Source organism: Pinus tabuliformis, chromosome 9, assembly GCF_031772625.1.
Source record: "Pinus tabuliformis cultivar Carrire ecotype Pingquan chromosome 9, CPIR1, whole genome shotgun sequence".
Taxonomy (NCBI): domain Eukaryota; kingdom Viridiplantae; phylum Streptophyta; class Pinopsida; order Pinales; family Pinaceae; genus Pinus; species Pinus tabuliformis.
Genome location: NC_142307.1, coordinates 1,051,759,590 through 1,051,776,928, shown reverse-complemented (window position 1 = coordinate 1,051,776,928; position 17,339 = coordinate 1,051,759,590). Strand labels below are relative to the sequence as shown.

Below are 17,339 nucleotides of genomic sequence, written 5' to 3'. Positions count from 1 at the left end.
ATCCCAATAGCGAACTATATCACTCTTTGCCACAACTCCGCTCATCACGAGTGATCTATCGATCAACTGAATCCCTGCATCTCATAGGAAGACCTGTGGTGGCGTAGCCCTGACAATCGATGGAATCCATTTGGCCCTCATCTCTAGTCTGTTATGTAAAAAATTAGTTAGTCTTTAATTTTAGATTTATTATTTAGTTTTAGGATTAATTAGACGAAAGGGCACGATCATAAGATCATGCCCTTTCCCCAAAGGGTGTCCATGGCAGTATTTAAGCCAGGAAACCCCATTGTAAAAGACATCATCTGTCTATTCATTTATTAATAAAATATTTCTATATATATTTCTGTTTATCCGGAAGTTTTACACTTCATCTGGTATCAGAGCGAGTAAGATCGTTGCCGTCCTGTGTTACGCTGCCTCAGTTGCTATGTACAACATCGAGCGCTGACCACCCGTCCGCTGTCCAACTACTGTGTAATCGCCGGAAAACCTACCACTGCTGTACGTCTATCTGCGGTACATTTGTGCTGTACGTCTGTCTGCGGCACGTAGGGTCCATACGTCTGTCTGCGGATACGCTAAACTAAACACTGTGATTTCCAGCCCAAGATCGAGTGGCATTTTTTTTTTTTACCTGTGGTGATAACACTAAATTCCAGCGTTTGTTTTATACCTGCGGTGAGTCGTGCGCTGAGAGTCCAGTTGTGGTGATAACGCTTTAAGCTCACGTTTTTTTAATTATCTACGGTATCCTTGTCCGACGGGAAGATTCGACCGGTCAACGGAGGTGACCCTCCACCAGCGGACGTGACGGTGTATGTATAAAAATATATATATATATATATATATATATATATATATATACGTGCAATATACATATATCCACCAGCGGACGTGACGGTGTATGTATAAAAACATATATATATAACGTGCAATATATATATATATATATATATATTATATATAACGGTAATCTATATATAATATATATAATTATATTATATATTATATATAATATATATAATTTAATTAATTAAAATAATATATATAATATATATAATTTAATTAATTAAATTTATTTTAATTAATTAAAATTTATATGTATAAAATTTATTTTAGCTAATTTAACAAAAAAAAAAGGGAGGAAAATATTTTAACTGGCAAATAAATACACGCCCCCGCAAACCCGCTCAATGTTGACAATGACAATGGCGGATTTTCAAAAAAGGTTGTTGGATGCAGAGCAAAAAATAAATAACAACCACGACGAGGTCAGTAAGAGATTAAATGACGTCGAGAGCAAGCTTGGGGAGCAAGCGGACAAAATCAAAAATCTTGAAGATACGACAAATCGAATAGAGATAAAAATGGAAAGTCAACACGTCCAAACAGAAGTAAACTTCAAAGAGGTCTTAACAATGCTAAAAGTTCTGTGTAAAAAGTCAAATTGTACGCCCGAACAACTACTGAAAGAAGGTGAAGAGAATCAAGAACACGTCTCGTCGGATTCAACTAAGTCCACAGACTCTCATGACAAGGTTGAATCCCCAAAAAAATCAGCGACACCCCACCAAGAAGTAAGTAACACAGTCTTTACAAACAAGCAACTCTGGGATAAGTTGATAACTTTACCAATCAACACCCTTTTTTCGCTCAACCAGTGGCAACATACCAGCGAAGGGCAAAAGTCGAGATGCCTAAATTCGATGGAAACGAAAAAAACAATGTTGCATGGATAAATAAAGCAGAAGAATATTTTGAGATATATGACATTACTGATGATGACGAAAAGCTCAGACATGCATCCATGAAAATGGAGGGAGAAGCATATAACTGGTATATGTGGTGGAAAAAGACAACGCATGTCATTAGCTGGAGGAAATTTAAAGATGCATTCTTCAAAAGATTCCAAAGTGTAAAGGAAGAAGAGTTCTTTTCAAAACTCATCAAACTGCGACAAAAAGAAAGTGTTGATGAATACACTCAAGAATGGGAGACCTTAGTAACACGAGTACCTGGGTTATCAGAATCTCGTATAATTCAGTCATATATCTCGGGACTCAAAACCCATTTACAAGTAGAACTTGAGATGCATGACATTACATCTATAGAAGTAGCAAGACGAAAAGCAAAAACAGCCGAAAAGAAATCCGAACCAATATTCTGGTCAACAGCGGAAAAAGCTTATGCAAGACGAAGGATACCTCAGTATGTGGACTCAAATAATACAAGATATGTTCCACCACATCGTCGTGAAGATGAAAAATTTAATGTGGAAATGCAAAGGATAAAAGAGGGTAAATGTAAACGCTGTGGTGAGAAGTGGGACCCCAAACATAGATGTGTTAAAGGAAAAGAACCAAAGAACCTATATAATTGTGAAGCAACCAATGATTCGAACAGTGAAGATTATGACATAGAAGACACAGAAGACGCCGCAAAATTCTCACCAGAATTAGATGATGGAAGTATTCCGCAAGTGTCATTATCAGCCATGACAGGTATATCACAACCTCAGACCTTAAAGTTAAAAGGACACATAAAAAAGAACAACGTAGTGGTTCTCATCGACTCTGGAAGCACACACAATTTTTTAGATACAACCATGGCAAAGAGACTCAATATATTTTCATTTCCCTTACCAAACATGAAAGTGATGATAGCTAATGGTAAAAAGATTGAAAAGGTGGGAAAATGCCATAAGGTTAAATTGCAGATTCAAGACTTCAGTTTAGAGTCTCCGTTTTTCACAGTATCGTTAGGAGGAGTAGATGTAGTCTTAGGTATCCAATGGCTACGAACTTTAGGTACTTATGCCGCCAACCATCAAGTACAATTTATAAAATTCAAATGGGGAGGTTAGAAGTACAAGCTACACGGATTCCAAGCACCAGAAAATCAAGTTACATCATCATCCCAGATGATGAAGCTGAGTCGAAATGGAGCAACTGCTTATGTAGTACAATGTCACCAATTAGAGATGTTAGCTGCAAATACAACCAGAGAAGAGTCACCAGAGATACAAGATTTGATTCGGAAGCATGAAAAAGTATTTCAAGACCTACCTATGAAGATGCCACCTAATAGGGAAATTGAGCATACAATAGAAGTCAAGGCAGGGTCAGACCCTGTCAACATCAAGCCATACCGATATCCACATCACCAAAAATGGAACTTGAGAGATTAATCCAAGACCTTTTAAAGTGTGCGACCTTGATCATCTTAGAATATCTGATCAAGTGGAAGGACTTACCCGAAGAAGACGCTTTCGGGGAGAATGAATCATTCTTCAACAACATCCGTCGTTACATATGCTTTGAGGACAAAGCATTTTTTCGAGAGGAAGGCAATGTTATGTAAAAAATTAGTTAGTCTTTAATTTTAGATTTATTATTTAGTTTTAGGATTAATTAGACAAAAGGGCACGATTATAAGATCATGTCCTTTCCCCAAAGGGTGCCCATGGCAGTATTTAAGCCAGGAAACCCCATTGTAAAAGACATCATCTATCTATTCATTTATTAATAAAATATTTCTATATATATTTCTGTTTATCCGGAAGTTTTACACTTCATAGTCCTTGCATGCCACCCATATATAGGCTCCATACATCATGAACTAATAAGAGGCATGCTAAACTATCTAGCCCCTGCCACTGTGTAGTACTGATGACCACTAGAAACCACGTGTGCCAAATAGCTACCCCCTGAATGCAACCAATAGATGGGTATCTAATATGTGCAATCGACTTAGTGTATGCGGATCCATCCTGCTCCTGCCAACCATCGCCACTGGTTCGGCTACCCGCCCCCTGGAGAATGTGTCGATACAATGTCGGGAACTCGGATACATACTGGACAACTATCTCAGCCGTACACAGTATCCTCTGCTCATGCATGGTCCAGATATGCCCTGTGGAAAGAGTGAAACATGTTTCCCCTGTGACCAGCTCCCTAGGCATGGGATCAATGATGAATGATATGCCATCCCTGTGGGTGATCACGTCATCCCTCGACCTATGGTTGTCAACTCGGGCACCGACTCGATGCCCCCACTGAGTAGTCTCTCCTCTATCGCACCAAGTGTCATCCAAATATCTTGGGTGAGCTCCCTGTCCCCTGCTTCTCATGCCTAAAGTGTCAAAGAACAACAACTAGATCGCTCGTTTCCGTAAGTGACATAGAAGAGGGTCAGGAGTGTGAGTCCCCGCGAATACCATCAAGTATCGCTCATCTGTGTCCCCATCAATCCTAGGTGAACTACACCCAAAGGTACGCCCGGTATCTCTGTCCATGGGTGTCGCTGGAGGCAACACTCCAAGACCTCGTTGTGCAGCACCATACGCCTCTGCATACCACCGATCATCCCAGTACTCCTAGACATGCCATTGTACACCGCGGCCTACCCTTGTACACTGTTGGATACCCTTGGCATCCTATGTCACTCCCCACATGTATTCATTGTAATGTGAGGCATTCCCACTCCGCAACACAACCCAACACACTATAGAACACCACCATGCATTTCCATGCCCACCTGTAGACCACTGCTCAACGCTAGATGCTCCCACACATCCTTGGATATGATGGCCTAGAGCTATGTCTCTACGTGCTAGGCCACACCCGATTAGTATCATCACCTCCACCATCACATCATTATTCCTGCCGAATAATGGATCTTCCCTCCAAATCCCCCTTGAGGGATCCAAGAAGTGACTCTCCTTATGTCTCAATAGTGATGCCACCACTGCTCTGCTCCTTTAGGTCCTCTGTGCCCCGCACAAAATTGAAGAGCCCCTAGCTCCATGCAAGGCACTGTTTGGTGTCTTGCCAATGCCACCTCCTCCGACAAACTTCTGCCAGAGTATGCTGATCACCCAATGATCCCATGTACGAATGCCATACCAAGAAACCAAAAGAGTTTGTCCATAAACTGGTAAGCTACTTGTGTTGATCGAGATGAATGTGCATGCTCCACTGCTAGGTCAACTGCACCATCCCGGTTGTAGTCAACCGACATACATGGGAAATGATAAGTAGTCCCTCCCAGATTCCAGTGCTAGTCGGGGCTTCTAGCATCCCCAGTGCCTCAAAACTCTTGCTGAGCTCCACCTAAGTCCACTACCATCTCCATAGTCCACTCCACCAGGTACCAACTTAGAATCTCTCACCACCCAACCCCAAGGGAGGGATCGAATGCACGAACTCTTGCACATAGAACAACCCTAGCATAGAGGTGTTTAATCCTGTGCAACTCAGGTCGTCTCATCTCGCTATCCTGGTCAATACATACAATCTGACTAGGTAGCTCTTTCTCCCTCTGTCCAATGGGCCAAGGTAACCTAATAGTGTTGCTAACCTTATTGATGTATGCCCGAAGAGGGATGCTCTCACGCTCTAATGTGCACTCTAGCTGCACCAGGAGGGAATCCAATTACTCCCCAATGTGAGTCAATTTCGCTGTGGACTTGGCACAAACCATTCTCATGCCCTCTAGCTCCTCGTTCTGTTGTAGAATCGCCTCTCGCACTAATGTGGCCTTCCTTTTTAATGCTAGAAGGTCGGCCTATAATTGATGGAACTGTCGTGGGCATCTATCACCTGTAAACTTGGTCACGACTCCAGATACCTCAGCAACTGTTGGCATCTCGTCCAGGGATGGCACCCCCTCAACAAATGGCTCTATGCGAGTAGGCTCTATCCTCTCCACCAGGGTGCCAACTGGGGTTATCAAAGAGGTCTCGAATAAAGGTGGCTCCTGCGCCACACCGAGTATATGAATGTGCTCCTCACCATCCCGTGGGCTCTCAGCATCATGCTCAACCTCCTCCTCAAGCACCTGATATCTAAAGTGAGGTCTCCACCAGCAAAAGCGCCCCCTAGTCTCACCCTCTAACCGTCTTTGTCTTGTTTGCTCCTTTTCAGGAGATCTAGTGCCTTGATCTAGTCGACTTTCCCCACACGATGTAGATGGTTGCACCCCCACAACCTGCTCACCTCTAACGTCTTTGTTGTAATGGTGAGGATGGGTTTGGTCTATCACCCTCCTCAACTAGGCCAACCTATCATCGTACCAATGAATTCTACCCCAAAATTTCTGCACACTGGATTTCCCTTTAGCCATGGGTTTGTCTCTAGTTTCACTCGTCACTGTGCACTCATACCCAAAGCTTCCATGATCTTTTGGCTAATTTCCCACAGCTGGCCCAAGATCATGCTCTAGTACCACTGTAATGTTCCAAACTTAAATAAATAGTGATATGCAAAGCAAAAATGATTTACAACACCAAAATTTTAAACAATCAATAGATGCTCATAAAAGTTCTCGAATTAAGAACCAGCTGAGCCATTTTATTAATCAATGGAGCAAGTACAATAGTATGGAGGAATGCAACTGGGCTTGCCTCAATGGCAAGCATGACAAAACCCAGGTGATAATACAATGATCTCAAATGCTGGGAATGACTATAATGCTCTGCGCTGCCTAGAAAACTTCATTGTTGCCTGGAAAGGGACTGCAAGAAACTCCTCCTCTGGTGCTCAGAAAATGATGAAACTTCAGCCACAAAATCCTTGGCCAAAACCCACAAAAACCCAGAAATGGTTTGGCCCGATTTGGACTTCCCAAAATCGACCCCCAAAGGCACTCTTCAATCCCCAACAATTCTTCACTGTCTACTGCAAAGATACGTCTTAAAACACCACCTTCGCTGCTCAAAAATTATGAAACTTTATATTTGGGATCCTTGTCAGAAACCTAGAAAAACCCAAAAAGGATTTTGGCTGGTTTAGAATTCTGGAATTCGACCCCCTTGGAGCCCAACCTCAGCTGCAACTACAAAAGTCGGCCTGTTGGAAACTGCCAGTAAATCCTCCTGGAAATGCCCCCAAAGTGTTGCGCTGATCCTTGCTATCCAATCCCTGACTTCCTGGGTGAGCTCTTGGCGAAAGACGCCTACTCCTAAGCTCCACGAAAAATTGTTGAGTGGCCTCTGCGCTGTCCCCTAGCCCAGCAATTCGAACTGTTGGGATGTTGGCTCTGTTGGCTGTAAAACTCAGCAAGAATGTTGGTCTATTGCTGCTATCTCAGATCTCTAACTCTCTGGTAAACAATCTGATCTTTGCTAGCCTCTATCTCCCTCTGCGTATTCTTTGGCTACCCAGAAATATGCACTCCCTGCTCTGCACTGGTTGGTGGTGCTAATTCACTGCTGTAGAACTCTTGAAATCCTTGTAGAATTGCCTCTCTAGGGCGAGCACAGATGGTCCCCCGAAGTAGAGGTTGAATCTCCCGCTTGAGAGATTCGTGGCTAAACAGCCAGTTGACATAGCTAAACAACATAATGAACAATCAAGTGATTTCTTTTGCAAGATGTATGAATGAATCCCAAAATGAGAGCTGCTCCCTCCTTATAACTCCTTGGGTCTCCATTGCCTCATGTAGGCCCCTCCATCCACTTATTCAACTTTCCCTCCAAGCTATTCGAATGGGAAAATTCGAATTCCCATGTGGGTGGCCTCCACATTCCACTAGCAACCAAATTAAGTCGAATTGCCTCCTAATACCCTAAGTCGAAAATGATGGGTTCTCTTCCTTAGCTAAAATTGGGCAAAATTGTGTAGCAGCGCCTTGTTACAAATGTGTTTGAGAAGGGACATGACAGCTTGTATTGGTTCCTAAGAAATTGTCGTTGAGCTCAATTATTTCGAGTTAAGGGCATGAAGTTCAATTGTATGTAGTGATTCCTAAATTTTAGGAGCCTAGGTTGAGTTAATTTTAGTTGTAATCAATTAAACTAGTTCTAATTGTTAATAGAACTAGTTGGTGGTCAATTAAGCAGTGGGACATCAGTCTAACTCAGAGATCATTTAGGTAACTGATCAATCAGCGAATAATTAGCTCATGCGTACAAAGAATACGATTTCCCAGTTGTGATGGAGTTTCCAAGGCAGTTAACCAACAGTTATAAATTAGTTGAGTGTACACGTGTTGCATGAGGTTGGATGATCAACCCTGAGGAATTGCACAAGCATTTTGGAGGAAATTCCTAATTAATAAGGGCCTATTTCCTCAGGAATTGCGCAAGGAAATAGGAGCTCAAGCAGAGGTAAAAATTGACTAAATTTGGGTCGGAGCTTCTCAGTGAGTGGAGAGATAGGTTATGGACTTGCAGGGTGTGCTCAGTTGAGCAAAGAAATTGTAATACATCTCTATTCTTTTGATTTAATGCAAGTAGGCATTGGGGTTTTTAGCAGTTTGTTTTCCCAGGGATAAATACTTGTTGCATGTGTGTTATTTCTTATTGCATGTCTGATATTTTTCTTATAGATTGTGAAATAATTTTCGCAGAGCAGTAGAATAGGTTTGTGCCTTGTGATTTTGATTAAAATTTCATGAGCAGTTGCAAATATACACCATAATTTCTACAACATGAGCACCAATGGAAAATCTGACATAATCTTCCTCAAATAGCTAACTAGGGTGGCACTCGAAGTCCACCGAAATTAGCTTCAGTTTCGCTTGAAACTTTTGAACTCGCTTGAGCTCCTTCAATTGTCAATGAAATAGATAGAAAAGAATAGAATTTCCATTGAGTTCCTTCTCCTTTTATAATTTTCCATGGAGTCTCCCTCTAGCTTCTAGATCCTCCTTTTCCCTGTTATTTTATTGGTGGGGCCAATTTTCCACTAGGAGACTTATGCTGCCATTTTGAGTGAAATAACAATTTGCCTCCTCAATGAAATATTAATTTTCTGCCATTCTCCAATAAAATAATAATTTCCCTTTTTCCTTACTTCTGCAATTAAATATTATTTTGCCACCATCCCATTAAAATAATAATTTCTCCCTTCTCTCACAAAATTTATATTTTCCCCTTTGTAATATTATCCAATAATTTGTAAATTTTCCAGGTGAGGGATTTTTCCATGCACAAAAATTGGGAACATCACAGGGACCCCTGATGATGTAATTTTGCTCCCATGACCTGACCATCACACACCTTGGAAATCCATCCTGGCTGTACTATAGAGGAAACCAAAAATGGGGACATTACAAGGTTTTATTTGGTGGCAATATCAGTTTTGTTTGGTTGAGAAATGTTCTTCACTAATTGATTGAAAAATATTTTACAATTTATATGGATGTTAGATGATAAATGTTTGAAGAATTTTAGTCATCTTTTAATCCTTTCTATGTTTAGATCTTTACATATATTTAAGGTGCAATAAGTTTCCTCCATTTTATTGGAATAAGAGAAGACCAATACCTTTTATTTATTTCAGATAAGCTGCAAATGAGATTAAGGGATGAAGGTGGAATAAAAGCTCTTTTGGGAATGGTTAAATCTTGCCATTCAGATGTCTTGGGACAAGTGGCTAGAGGAGTTGCAAACTTTGCAAAGTGTGAATCTCGTGGAGCTACAGAAGGTTAGAGTCTAATTTATCTTTGAAACTTGTCTTTCATAGAACTGGTTGTTATGCAAGAATACCTTAGATTTGATAATATTCTGATCTATTATTTGTAGGCATTGTCATTCTATGTATTATCTTGGCTGAAAAAAAGATTATATATATATATATATATATATATATATATATATATATATATATCGATATATATATAGAGAGAGAGAGAGAGATTATCATCATTCCTAGGTTATATACAAAATTATCTCTCGTTTTTTATCTTTAATGTAAAATTGATGTGAAAATTTGAGTGGTCCATGCACAACATCTGGGCCATCTCAATGTTTATGCATTCTAACGTCTTATTTTCTTTTATTTACAATCCTTAGCTGAATTTTATATGTGCTCATACAGGACATAGAAAACGGCGTTCACTTCTCATTGATGATGGAGCATTGCCTTGGATTGTTGCGAATTCGAATAGTGAAGCAACTCCAATTAAGCGCCATATTGAGCTTGCTCTTTGTCATCTGGCTCAACATGGTAAACTTATAGAAGTCTTTCTTAGTCTTAAAGTGAGATTCAGTTCGAATGAATTTATTTGGTATAAATATTTAAAAGATTGAGTATTACTGCAATTGTAAGAGTCCAGCAAAAATTTGTTTTCTGAAGTTATTTTTTATTGCTTTCCTTATTATTTGTAATTCTTGAGCATTGAATCCAACAATTTTTTGGTTGGTTTGTCATTTTCTTCAGGTCAAATTTATGCAACAGATAATTATTTATCTTTTCAATTAATCGATACTCTTATTCCATGCTCAGTTTACACTGATGTTCTTTAGGTTATTTGGTTGTCATAGACAAGTTGTAATCTGGAATAAGTATAATTTTTTAATACGGTGTAATGTGAATTAGTAAAACTTGTATAGTTTGCAATGTCATTTCTAGAGTTAACTATTTTACAACATTGTTACTTTTTTCCTTTTTCTTGGCAAAAGCATTGGTATTCTGTTGTCAAACTGCATAATGAGAAAAATAATACTGTTTGTTTTGAAAAAATTAAGAGTATTTGTGGCCAAATTTTTCATTTCCTTCCAAAATGGCTTTAGATGAGGATCGTCTCTCGACATGTTATGGCAGAGGATAGAAGTGTTTAATATCAATTTTCTCTCTAAAGGGAACGTCTTTGATCCCCAAGAAAGCTTTGGTTAGAATTGGGCAATGGGGAACACCTAAGCATATGATATAAAAGTTAAACTTTGGTGGGGTATTCAAAGGGAATGTACTAAAGCAAATTGTCAAGGGAATTTATAGATCGGTCAGGTGTAATCAAGGTAGCATCTTGCAGGAGTTTTGAAAATACTACTAACAGTCAAGTAGAGCTAGGTAGACTCATTAGCGAGCTGAAAATATAGATTGAATTAGGCCTTGAAAATATAAGGGTTGGGACTATAGGATTGCCACAGATTTATTAACTAAATTTATTTGAGCAACATCATCAACATTTAAGGCAAGAAAAAGACCCATGGGGAAGTGTTTTCGATCCATTTATGTGATATTCCCAGTTAGCAATATTACTAAGGGAAATATCAATCTTGCCCAATTTTGTCTTATTTCATGTTTGCACTTAGGCGATGTGGGTTCAAAAGTCCCACATGAATTTTGGGATTAAGTGGGGGCCCAAACATTAGGAAGGAAGGGAAATATTGCGACTCTAGTGGATCATGGGGGCCACCCCATGGAGAATTACAGTTCACATGTGGAATACGCTCCCATTGGAGCGAAGTTGGTGGGGAAAGTCGAGCTATGCCCGCATGGGCATTTGGAGGTTTTTTGATAAATAGAGCAAGGGGCACTGATTTTGGGCATTCGTTCATCTATTTAGAAATTGCGTCTTTGAGGCTGAAACCAAGTCTGCAGTGTTGTCTACGAGGCCTAATGAGGTCCATGGGTGCCATAATGAAGAGGATCCTCTAAAGTAGTGAACAAGGTGGTGGCCCCTTGTGATAACCTGTGGTGCTCCAAATGACATATGGGGGCACACAATTGTCCGCATGGGTCTCCAAACAAATCGAAGATGTCTGTAGGTCGCCCTCAAGGACTAGGATGATGGTGCAGGTGAAGCCACATCATCATGGAAGCCTTGGATCATCTGCCAAGTCTATGGTGTAGATCTGGGTCCGGTTGGGCATGCTGGATGAAGTGCAGCCTCCTCATCCAATAGGTGAATGACAAGCAACCTTTGAATGGTAGTGGGGATCCATGGAGTGTAATCTGCTGTTGTGGAGGCCCATGGCTCTCAACTCTCACCCTACGTGTGCCAATGTAGCCCTCTAAAGGATTAGGACCTCGTATGGGGAGATCAAACCCCAAATGGAAACCATACACAATCTTGCATAGGATCCAATGTGTCCCCTACCCTTCCAGTATAGCAAGTCATTAGAGAAATCAAGTAAATGAGCTTACCTAATCATGGACCACAGGTGGAAACTTCATAATGGCTTGCCCTTCCATAATGGGCTTCGAGATGTGCCAATGTCTCCTAAACTCCGAATGGGTTAACCAAGCACCCTATTAGGTGGTTTCTACCTCTAAACAGGATAATATAGTTAAGGTACATCCTTCAAAAGGTGGTGGCATGTGACATATAGGTGAATGAAGTAGGGGATGAGAAGGGGCAACCCTTAGTCACATGCTAGGGTACAAGGGTAGCTAATAAGAGGAAAACCCACACTTGGGTTTATAATATGGAGGAGGGAGAAATCGTGGTACATTAGGTGCCCCAACCTTGATTTTTCCACCCTTCTTTATATTCCCTTTGCCTTTTGATGATTTTCTTTGATTAATTGCTTGGGGATCAAAGGGGTAAGAGCATGACGTATAAGATATAGCAGTGAATATCCCCCTTTTAAGGTGGGGCAGTTCATTGCCCACCAGGGGTTGGGACAATCATGGATTCCTATATGATTAAGAAGGCTCATAGAACCTGTAGGAACCAGGGTGATGGCCATGATAATGGGCTAGAGCTCATGTATTGGCTTTTGCCCACATGCTAAAATATTTTTTTCCTGGCCATCTTTTGCATTTTGTGGTACTTTTCTTGTTGAATGTGGCCATATATGCTTTTAAATTTCTTTTCAGCTACATCAACCTTCGGGCTTCATTCCAGGCCATGACCCAAGGTGTGGGCAAAGGGAAGGGGCAGGCTAGCCCTATGTGGACCCAATGGAGGAATGTGGGCCTAGGAGGGAAAAATTATGGATGGGATAATAATGAGTGGAGAAAGGGTAATATAAACGAATAAGGGAGCGAGACCACGCAACCAGAATCAGGGTTTCTTGTGAAATAACATCCCTGAAACCAAATGGTCAGTAAAAGAGATCCCACGGGACTAAAATCCAAGGTTAATTCCTAAAAGGGGTTAAGGGGATAGAAGCAAAAACCTAGCCTATTCTTTCTGCCGAATTCCCCCATGAATCCATGCCCAGAGGTGTCCATGATAAGCAAACTACAAAAATCAATCTCAAAATGACAAGGCATACCTTTAAATTTAGGAGGCCCACCTTCAAACATATGATCATGGTAGATGGGCGAGGGACCACATGGCTGGCTCAGGTTGCAGAGAAATGGCACAATGAGCTAGCTGATGGCTTCAAGGGGATGCTGGCTGAGGACCATCTTGGAGAAAAAAAAAATCTCCTAGCGATATTACCCACAAAATGGTGGGTAACAAGTACCATATATAGACACTTATGAGAGAAACACCTAAGACAATTTTCCTTTTCTACCTGGGGAAGTTCTGACACCCCGGAGACCCTCTATCCTTCTTTGCGTCACTTTTGCGTGAGCCCCGTGTCTCTAGCTATGTTGTCTCTCTAATCTTCCCTCTTCCCTCTATGTTGTCTCTAGGATGCTCTACGTCACCTCCTTGCCAGTCTCTGACTGATGCTAATGCCCTTCTTTTCCTTCACCTTGCAATTCTCCCTCCGTAATCAAACTTCTTCTCCTTGAGAATCGATTTCCCTCGGGTTACTGAATATTTTCCCTGTGTATCTCCAAATGACTCTCAAGTCTTCTCTTATACTTTTCCTTTTGATGAATCAACGGTCGAGATTAAGTCCCTAATCAATGGCTAAGATTAAAACAAACTTGATCCTCACCCCTTAGAAGCTTCTCACCCATATCTTTATTAATACTCATTAATAGTTTTATTTTCCTAAGTTTAGACTTAGGAACCCCATTAAAAATATTAATTATTTTAATAACTCATCGTTTGAGTGGAATTTCTCCAAACAATTTCTGGGTCTGGGAGATCTCATGTATTCTAGCCCTTCCACAAAATTTCAAAGCTAGATCATTTCTTTCGCTACCCAAAATCAACAAAAGGTACCACTATCAACAATATGCTTCATAATTGTAGATGCAATAGTGTTGGGAATGAGGGATAGAGAGGCAAACCAAGTTGGCCAATGGCCTTGTAGATGAGTGACTAGGCTTCTAATGAGAATGCCTTCTTGCAAACACAAAGTTAGCTTCGAAAAATCGTTGCAAAACAAGATGTCAGAGACCATAAACCAACACAAACCCACTCAATGACTGAATGAGGGTTAGAGAAGGGCAAAATGGGCAAACGATGAAGAGAAAGAGGGTAGATTAGGGTCACGGCTAGGGCTTCAAGGCCTAAAGAGGTTGTGGCTAAGCAAAAGAGAGCCCAAAAAAGGTTGTCGAGAGGGATAGAAGGCCTTTCAAGGCCACGATAAGTGGAGATAGGCTTGCGGCCTAAGGAAAAGAAGCCAAATGGCCTGTGACAAGGGTAAGAGAGGCCCAATAAGGGCACGACAAAGCCTAAAAGGACTGCCGAGAAGGGTTAGAGGCCCTAAGGGGCTTGCAGCTCAAGGAAGCATTGAGAAATCGATAGGGCTATACTTAGGATGATTTATCTTATACTTGATAACTGCTTGTGATGTATTTTTACTTTTTCTTGATTATTAGCTTCTTCTCTCATTATTATCATTTATATTTTTCTTACTATCAAACAACTACAAAAAAACATGAAGATCAATAGTACACAAGAACGTAGGATGTAGGCTGCAAGTCAGGGGCAAAACCTCTCCACTTGAGAGGAAAACCCACAAATCTCAGAGCTAAGGTGATGAAGTCAAAGGAAGGGCAACAAAAGAGACATACAAGGATCAGTCTTTAGGAAGGGCATCAAAGCAAGAGATTTGTCAAGATTAAAGGATTAGTCTACAACAACAGTCTATAACAACAAAGGATTTTGTCTATATAATCAAGGAGACAAACTTCAACAGTCTATCCTACCCATAGTCTCGGTGCTATGCTATTGAGATCTCAGTGCCACAATAGGATTAAATAATCTTAGTCAAAGAATGAAGTTTCGATGTTAGATCACAAGTACTCAGAACTTAGTCAAAGAATGAAGTTCATGGCAACAATTTTCACAGTCTTAGTATATGTCATACCACAGTAATCTCAATATAGAATGAAGGTGTTCGTTGATGGGTCTCAAGATGATCATCATGGCAAGCAACATCAAGACTCTATGGTTCTACACAATGCTACATACTACAAGGTTCCATGATCCACTTATGTGATAACAAGACAGTGCCATCTCAAGTTCATCAACAATTTGTTAATCACAAGAATCAGATGTATAAGTCGAAGTAACTTGAAGGCAAGAAGGCAAGCCTCATACCATTACATCAAGGATCTCATTCAGAGGAAGCATCAATGCATCTGCTTCAACCATCATCAAAGTAATCAAGTGGAAGAGTTCATCTTCACTTGCCAAGTAAGTATCTTTCATTTTATAATCAAGTTTGGTTAAATGACTTCATGATTGCAAGGAGATCTATAGGTTGGATGGGTCATCAAAGGTCCTTGCATGGAACAAGGAGGATTTTCATAATCCTCACAGATAAGAGAAGTCAAGTAAACATACCAAGGAAAAAGGTCTCCTTTAAATTCATGGGAGGAAACTCTTAAGGTTCTCTCATCCCTATGTAGCAAGAAAGGAGACATCACAAAGATGTATATGATAAACTTAGTCTTTGAAGGTGCAATGAAGAAGATCACATGAAATCTGATCTACATAAAAGTAAAGGGTATCTAAGGATGTAGGATATCTTCATAAGGTCTCATCTACAAGATCTAGGAAGGAAGATAACCATCATTGATCTATAATGCACTAACAGATAATCAAGGTAACAAATATCCATGGGATAAGAAGGTTACCTCATTCGACAACTTATGGTCCCTATGATAAATAGAGAAAGACAAGTTGATGGTAAGAGTATTAAAGGGTAAAGGACTAAATCATGTGCAGGAAGGAAAGGGAAGTTTGGTCCTCAAACAAGGCAAAATAGGTATAGCTAAAAATTATGGAAGCTCATATCACCGGATAGATGGAGGAAGCTAAAGAAAAGGGCCAAGGAAAGAGGGAGTAACATATCCGAACTATGATTGGGTTAGTATCCCTCACAAAAGGGTCCTATCATAAGCTTTTATTATAAGATATGACAATGATGATAAGATGCATCGTGGCATCATGGAAGCATTAGAAACAAGAGCTCGTGACATCACCATGGAATCATGAAGGAAAAAATCTATGACAGACAAAACATGAAGGATATAGCTCTTGGGAACCTCAATGAACATTGAAGGAACAAGTCATCTAGGACAAGGCACATCATACATCAAGTCAAATAGGAAACATCTGCTAGTTGGGGATATACAAGATCCTCAAAATTCTCTGATGGAATCCTCATTGTAGGGTTCACTAATCTAGAGAGGAAGCAAGTGTTTCAACAAAAACTCCAACTTATGGAATCCATGAGATGATGGTGTGATGACATGAAGTTGATCAAGAGATTGGAGATATTTTAAATCAAGGAAGTTGGTGGAAGAAGCCTCGATGACCTGAAAGTAAAATAAGGTATGTATGCTTGTGTTTAATATTATATTGTCATGTCATATAGTTGCAGGTAACATGGATCATTGCTTCTATCTTAAGAAGCATGATCAAGAGAAAGGATCTCCTCCTCTGAAAGGACACAGGAAGGCATAAGTCACACTAGATGAAATTAACATAATATGTCCTCATATGAAGTATGAGGTGGTTGACTACAATGAAGAAACTCTGATTGAAAGTTACTAGGAATGGAATGTGTGAGGAAGGAAGAGATTGTGAGATATGCAACCCTGATGAAGGAAATCAACATCGAAAAGATCAAGAAGACTTCACTAGAAAATATTCTGGAAAGATATGAAGACTCTGATGGAAAAAAGGAAGACCCTTGACAATGTATATCTTTGGGAGATGTGTCAACATGTATACAGGATGTTGATACCTACAGAAAGATGTCATGATGAAGAGCCATCTCGTAAGGTATGATTTGATGTAATATGATGTTTGGATTTCTTGAATAATATCTGGATAATGCAGGGCTACTCGAACAAGAGTTGTAAATACAAGTACAATTAGCATTCATGTGATGAATGGAAGAAGCATGATGAGAAAGAAGTAGTCATATAACGAAGATTCCATATATGAAGAAGGCCTCTTTCCATGAAGAAAGGAATGACATGACGAACTAAGGAGGAAAGTGATCTATGGTTGTTGCATAGTGCACTACAAGGAAGAAGCTCAACTAAATTTCATGACATCAAGGAGAGAAGTTGATCAAGCAGTTGAAGGACCCATGAAGAAGAAGTTGCTGATGTATAGAAGAGTCCCTAGCTAAAGAGGGAGCTCTGACAGGTTCTTGACAAGAGGGAGTTTGGATTGGATCACCCATAATTAAAAAGGAGTGGCAGTTGTGTTTTTCTATTTCATGTGTCATGCACTAGACTAGGACTAAGAGCCGTAAGTCTAGGTGAAAGTTATGAAGAGAAATATAGACACATGAT

General features: G+C 40.2%; 1 protein-coding gene across 3 annotated transcripts in view; it reads left to right on the top strand.

The window, feature by feature from the left end:
* The window catches only part of LOC149152303 (kinesin-like protein KIN-UB), a 515,820-nt gene that overhangs the window by 423,773 nt on the left and 74,708 nt on the right, over positions 1-17,339 (top strand). For all 3 annotated transcript variants that reach the window (XM_089446071.1, XM_089446070.1, XM_089446069.1), the window contains exons 18-19: positions 9,288-9,431; positions 9,825-9,953. In XM_089446071.1, the coding sequence (XP_089302197.1) occupies positions 9,288-9,431; positions 9,825-9,953 (273 nt within the window). The remainder of the gene's footprint in view (positions 1-9,287; positions 9,432-9,824; positions 9,954-17,339) is intronic.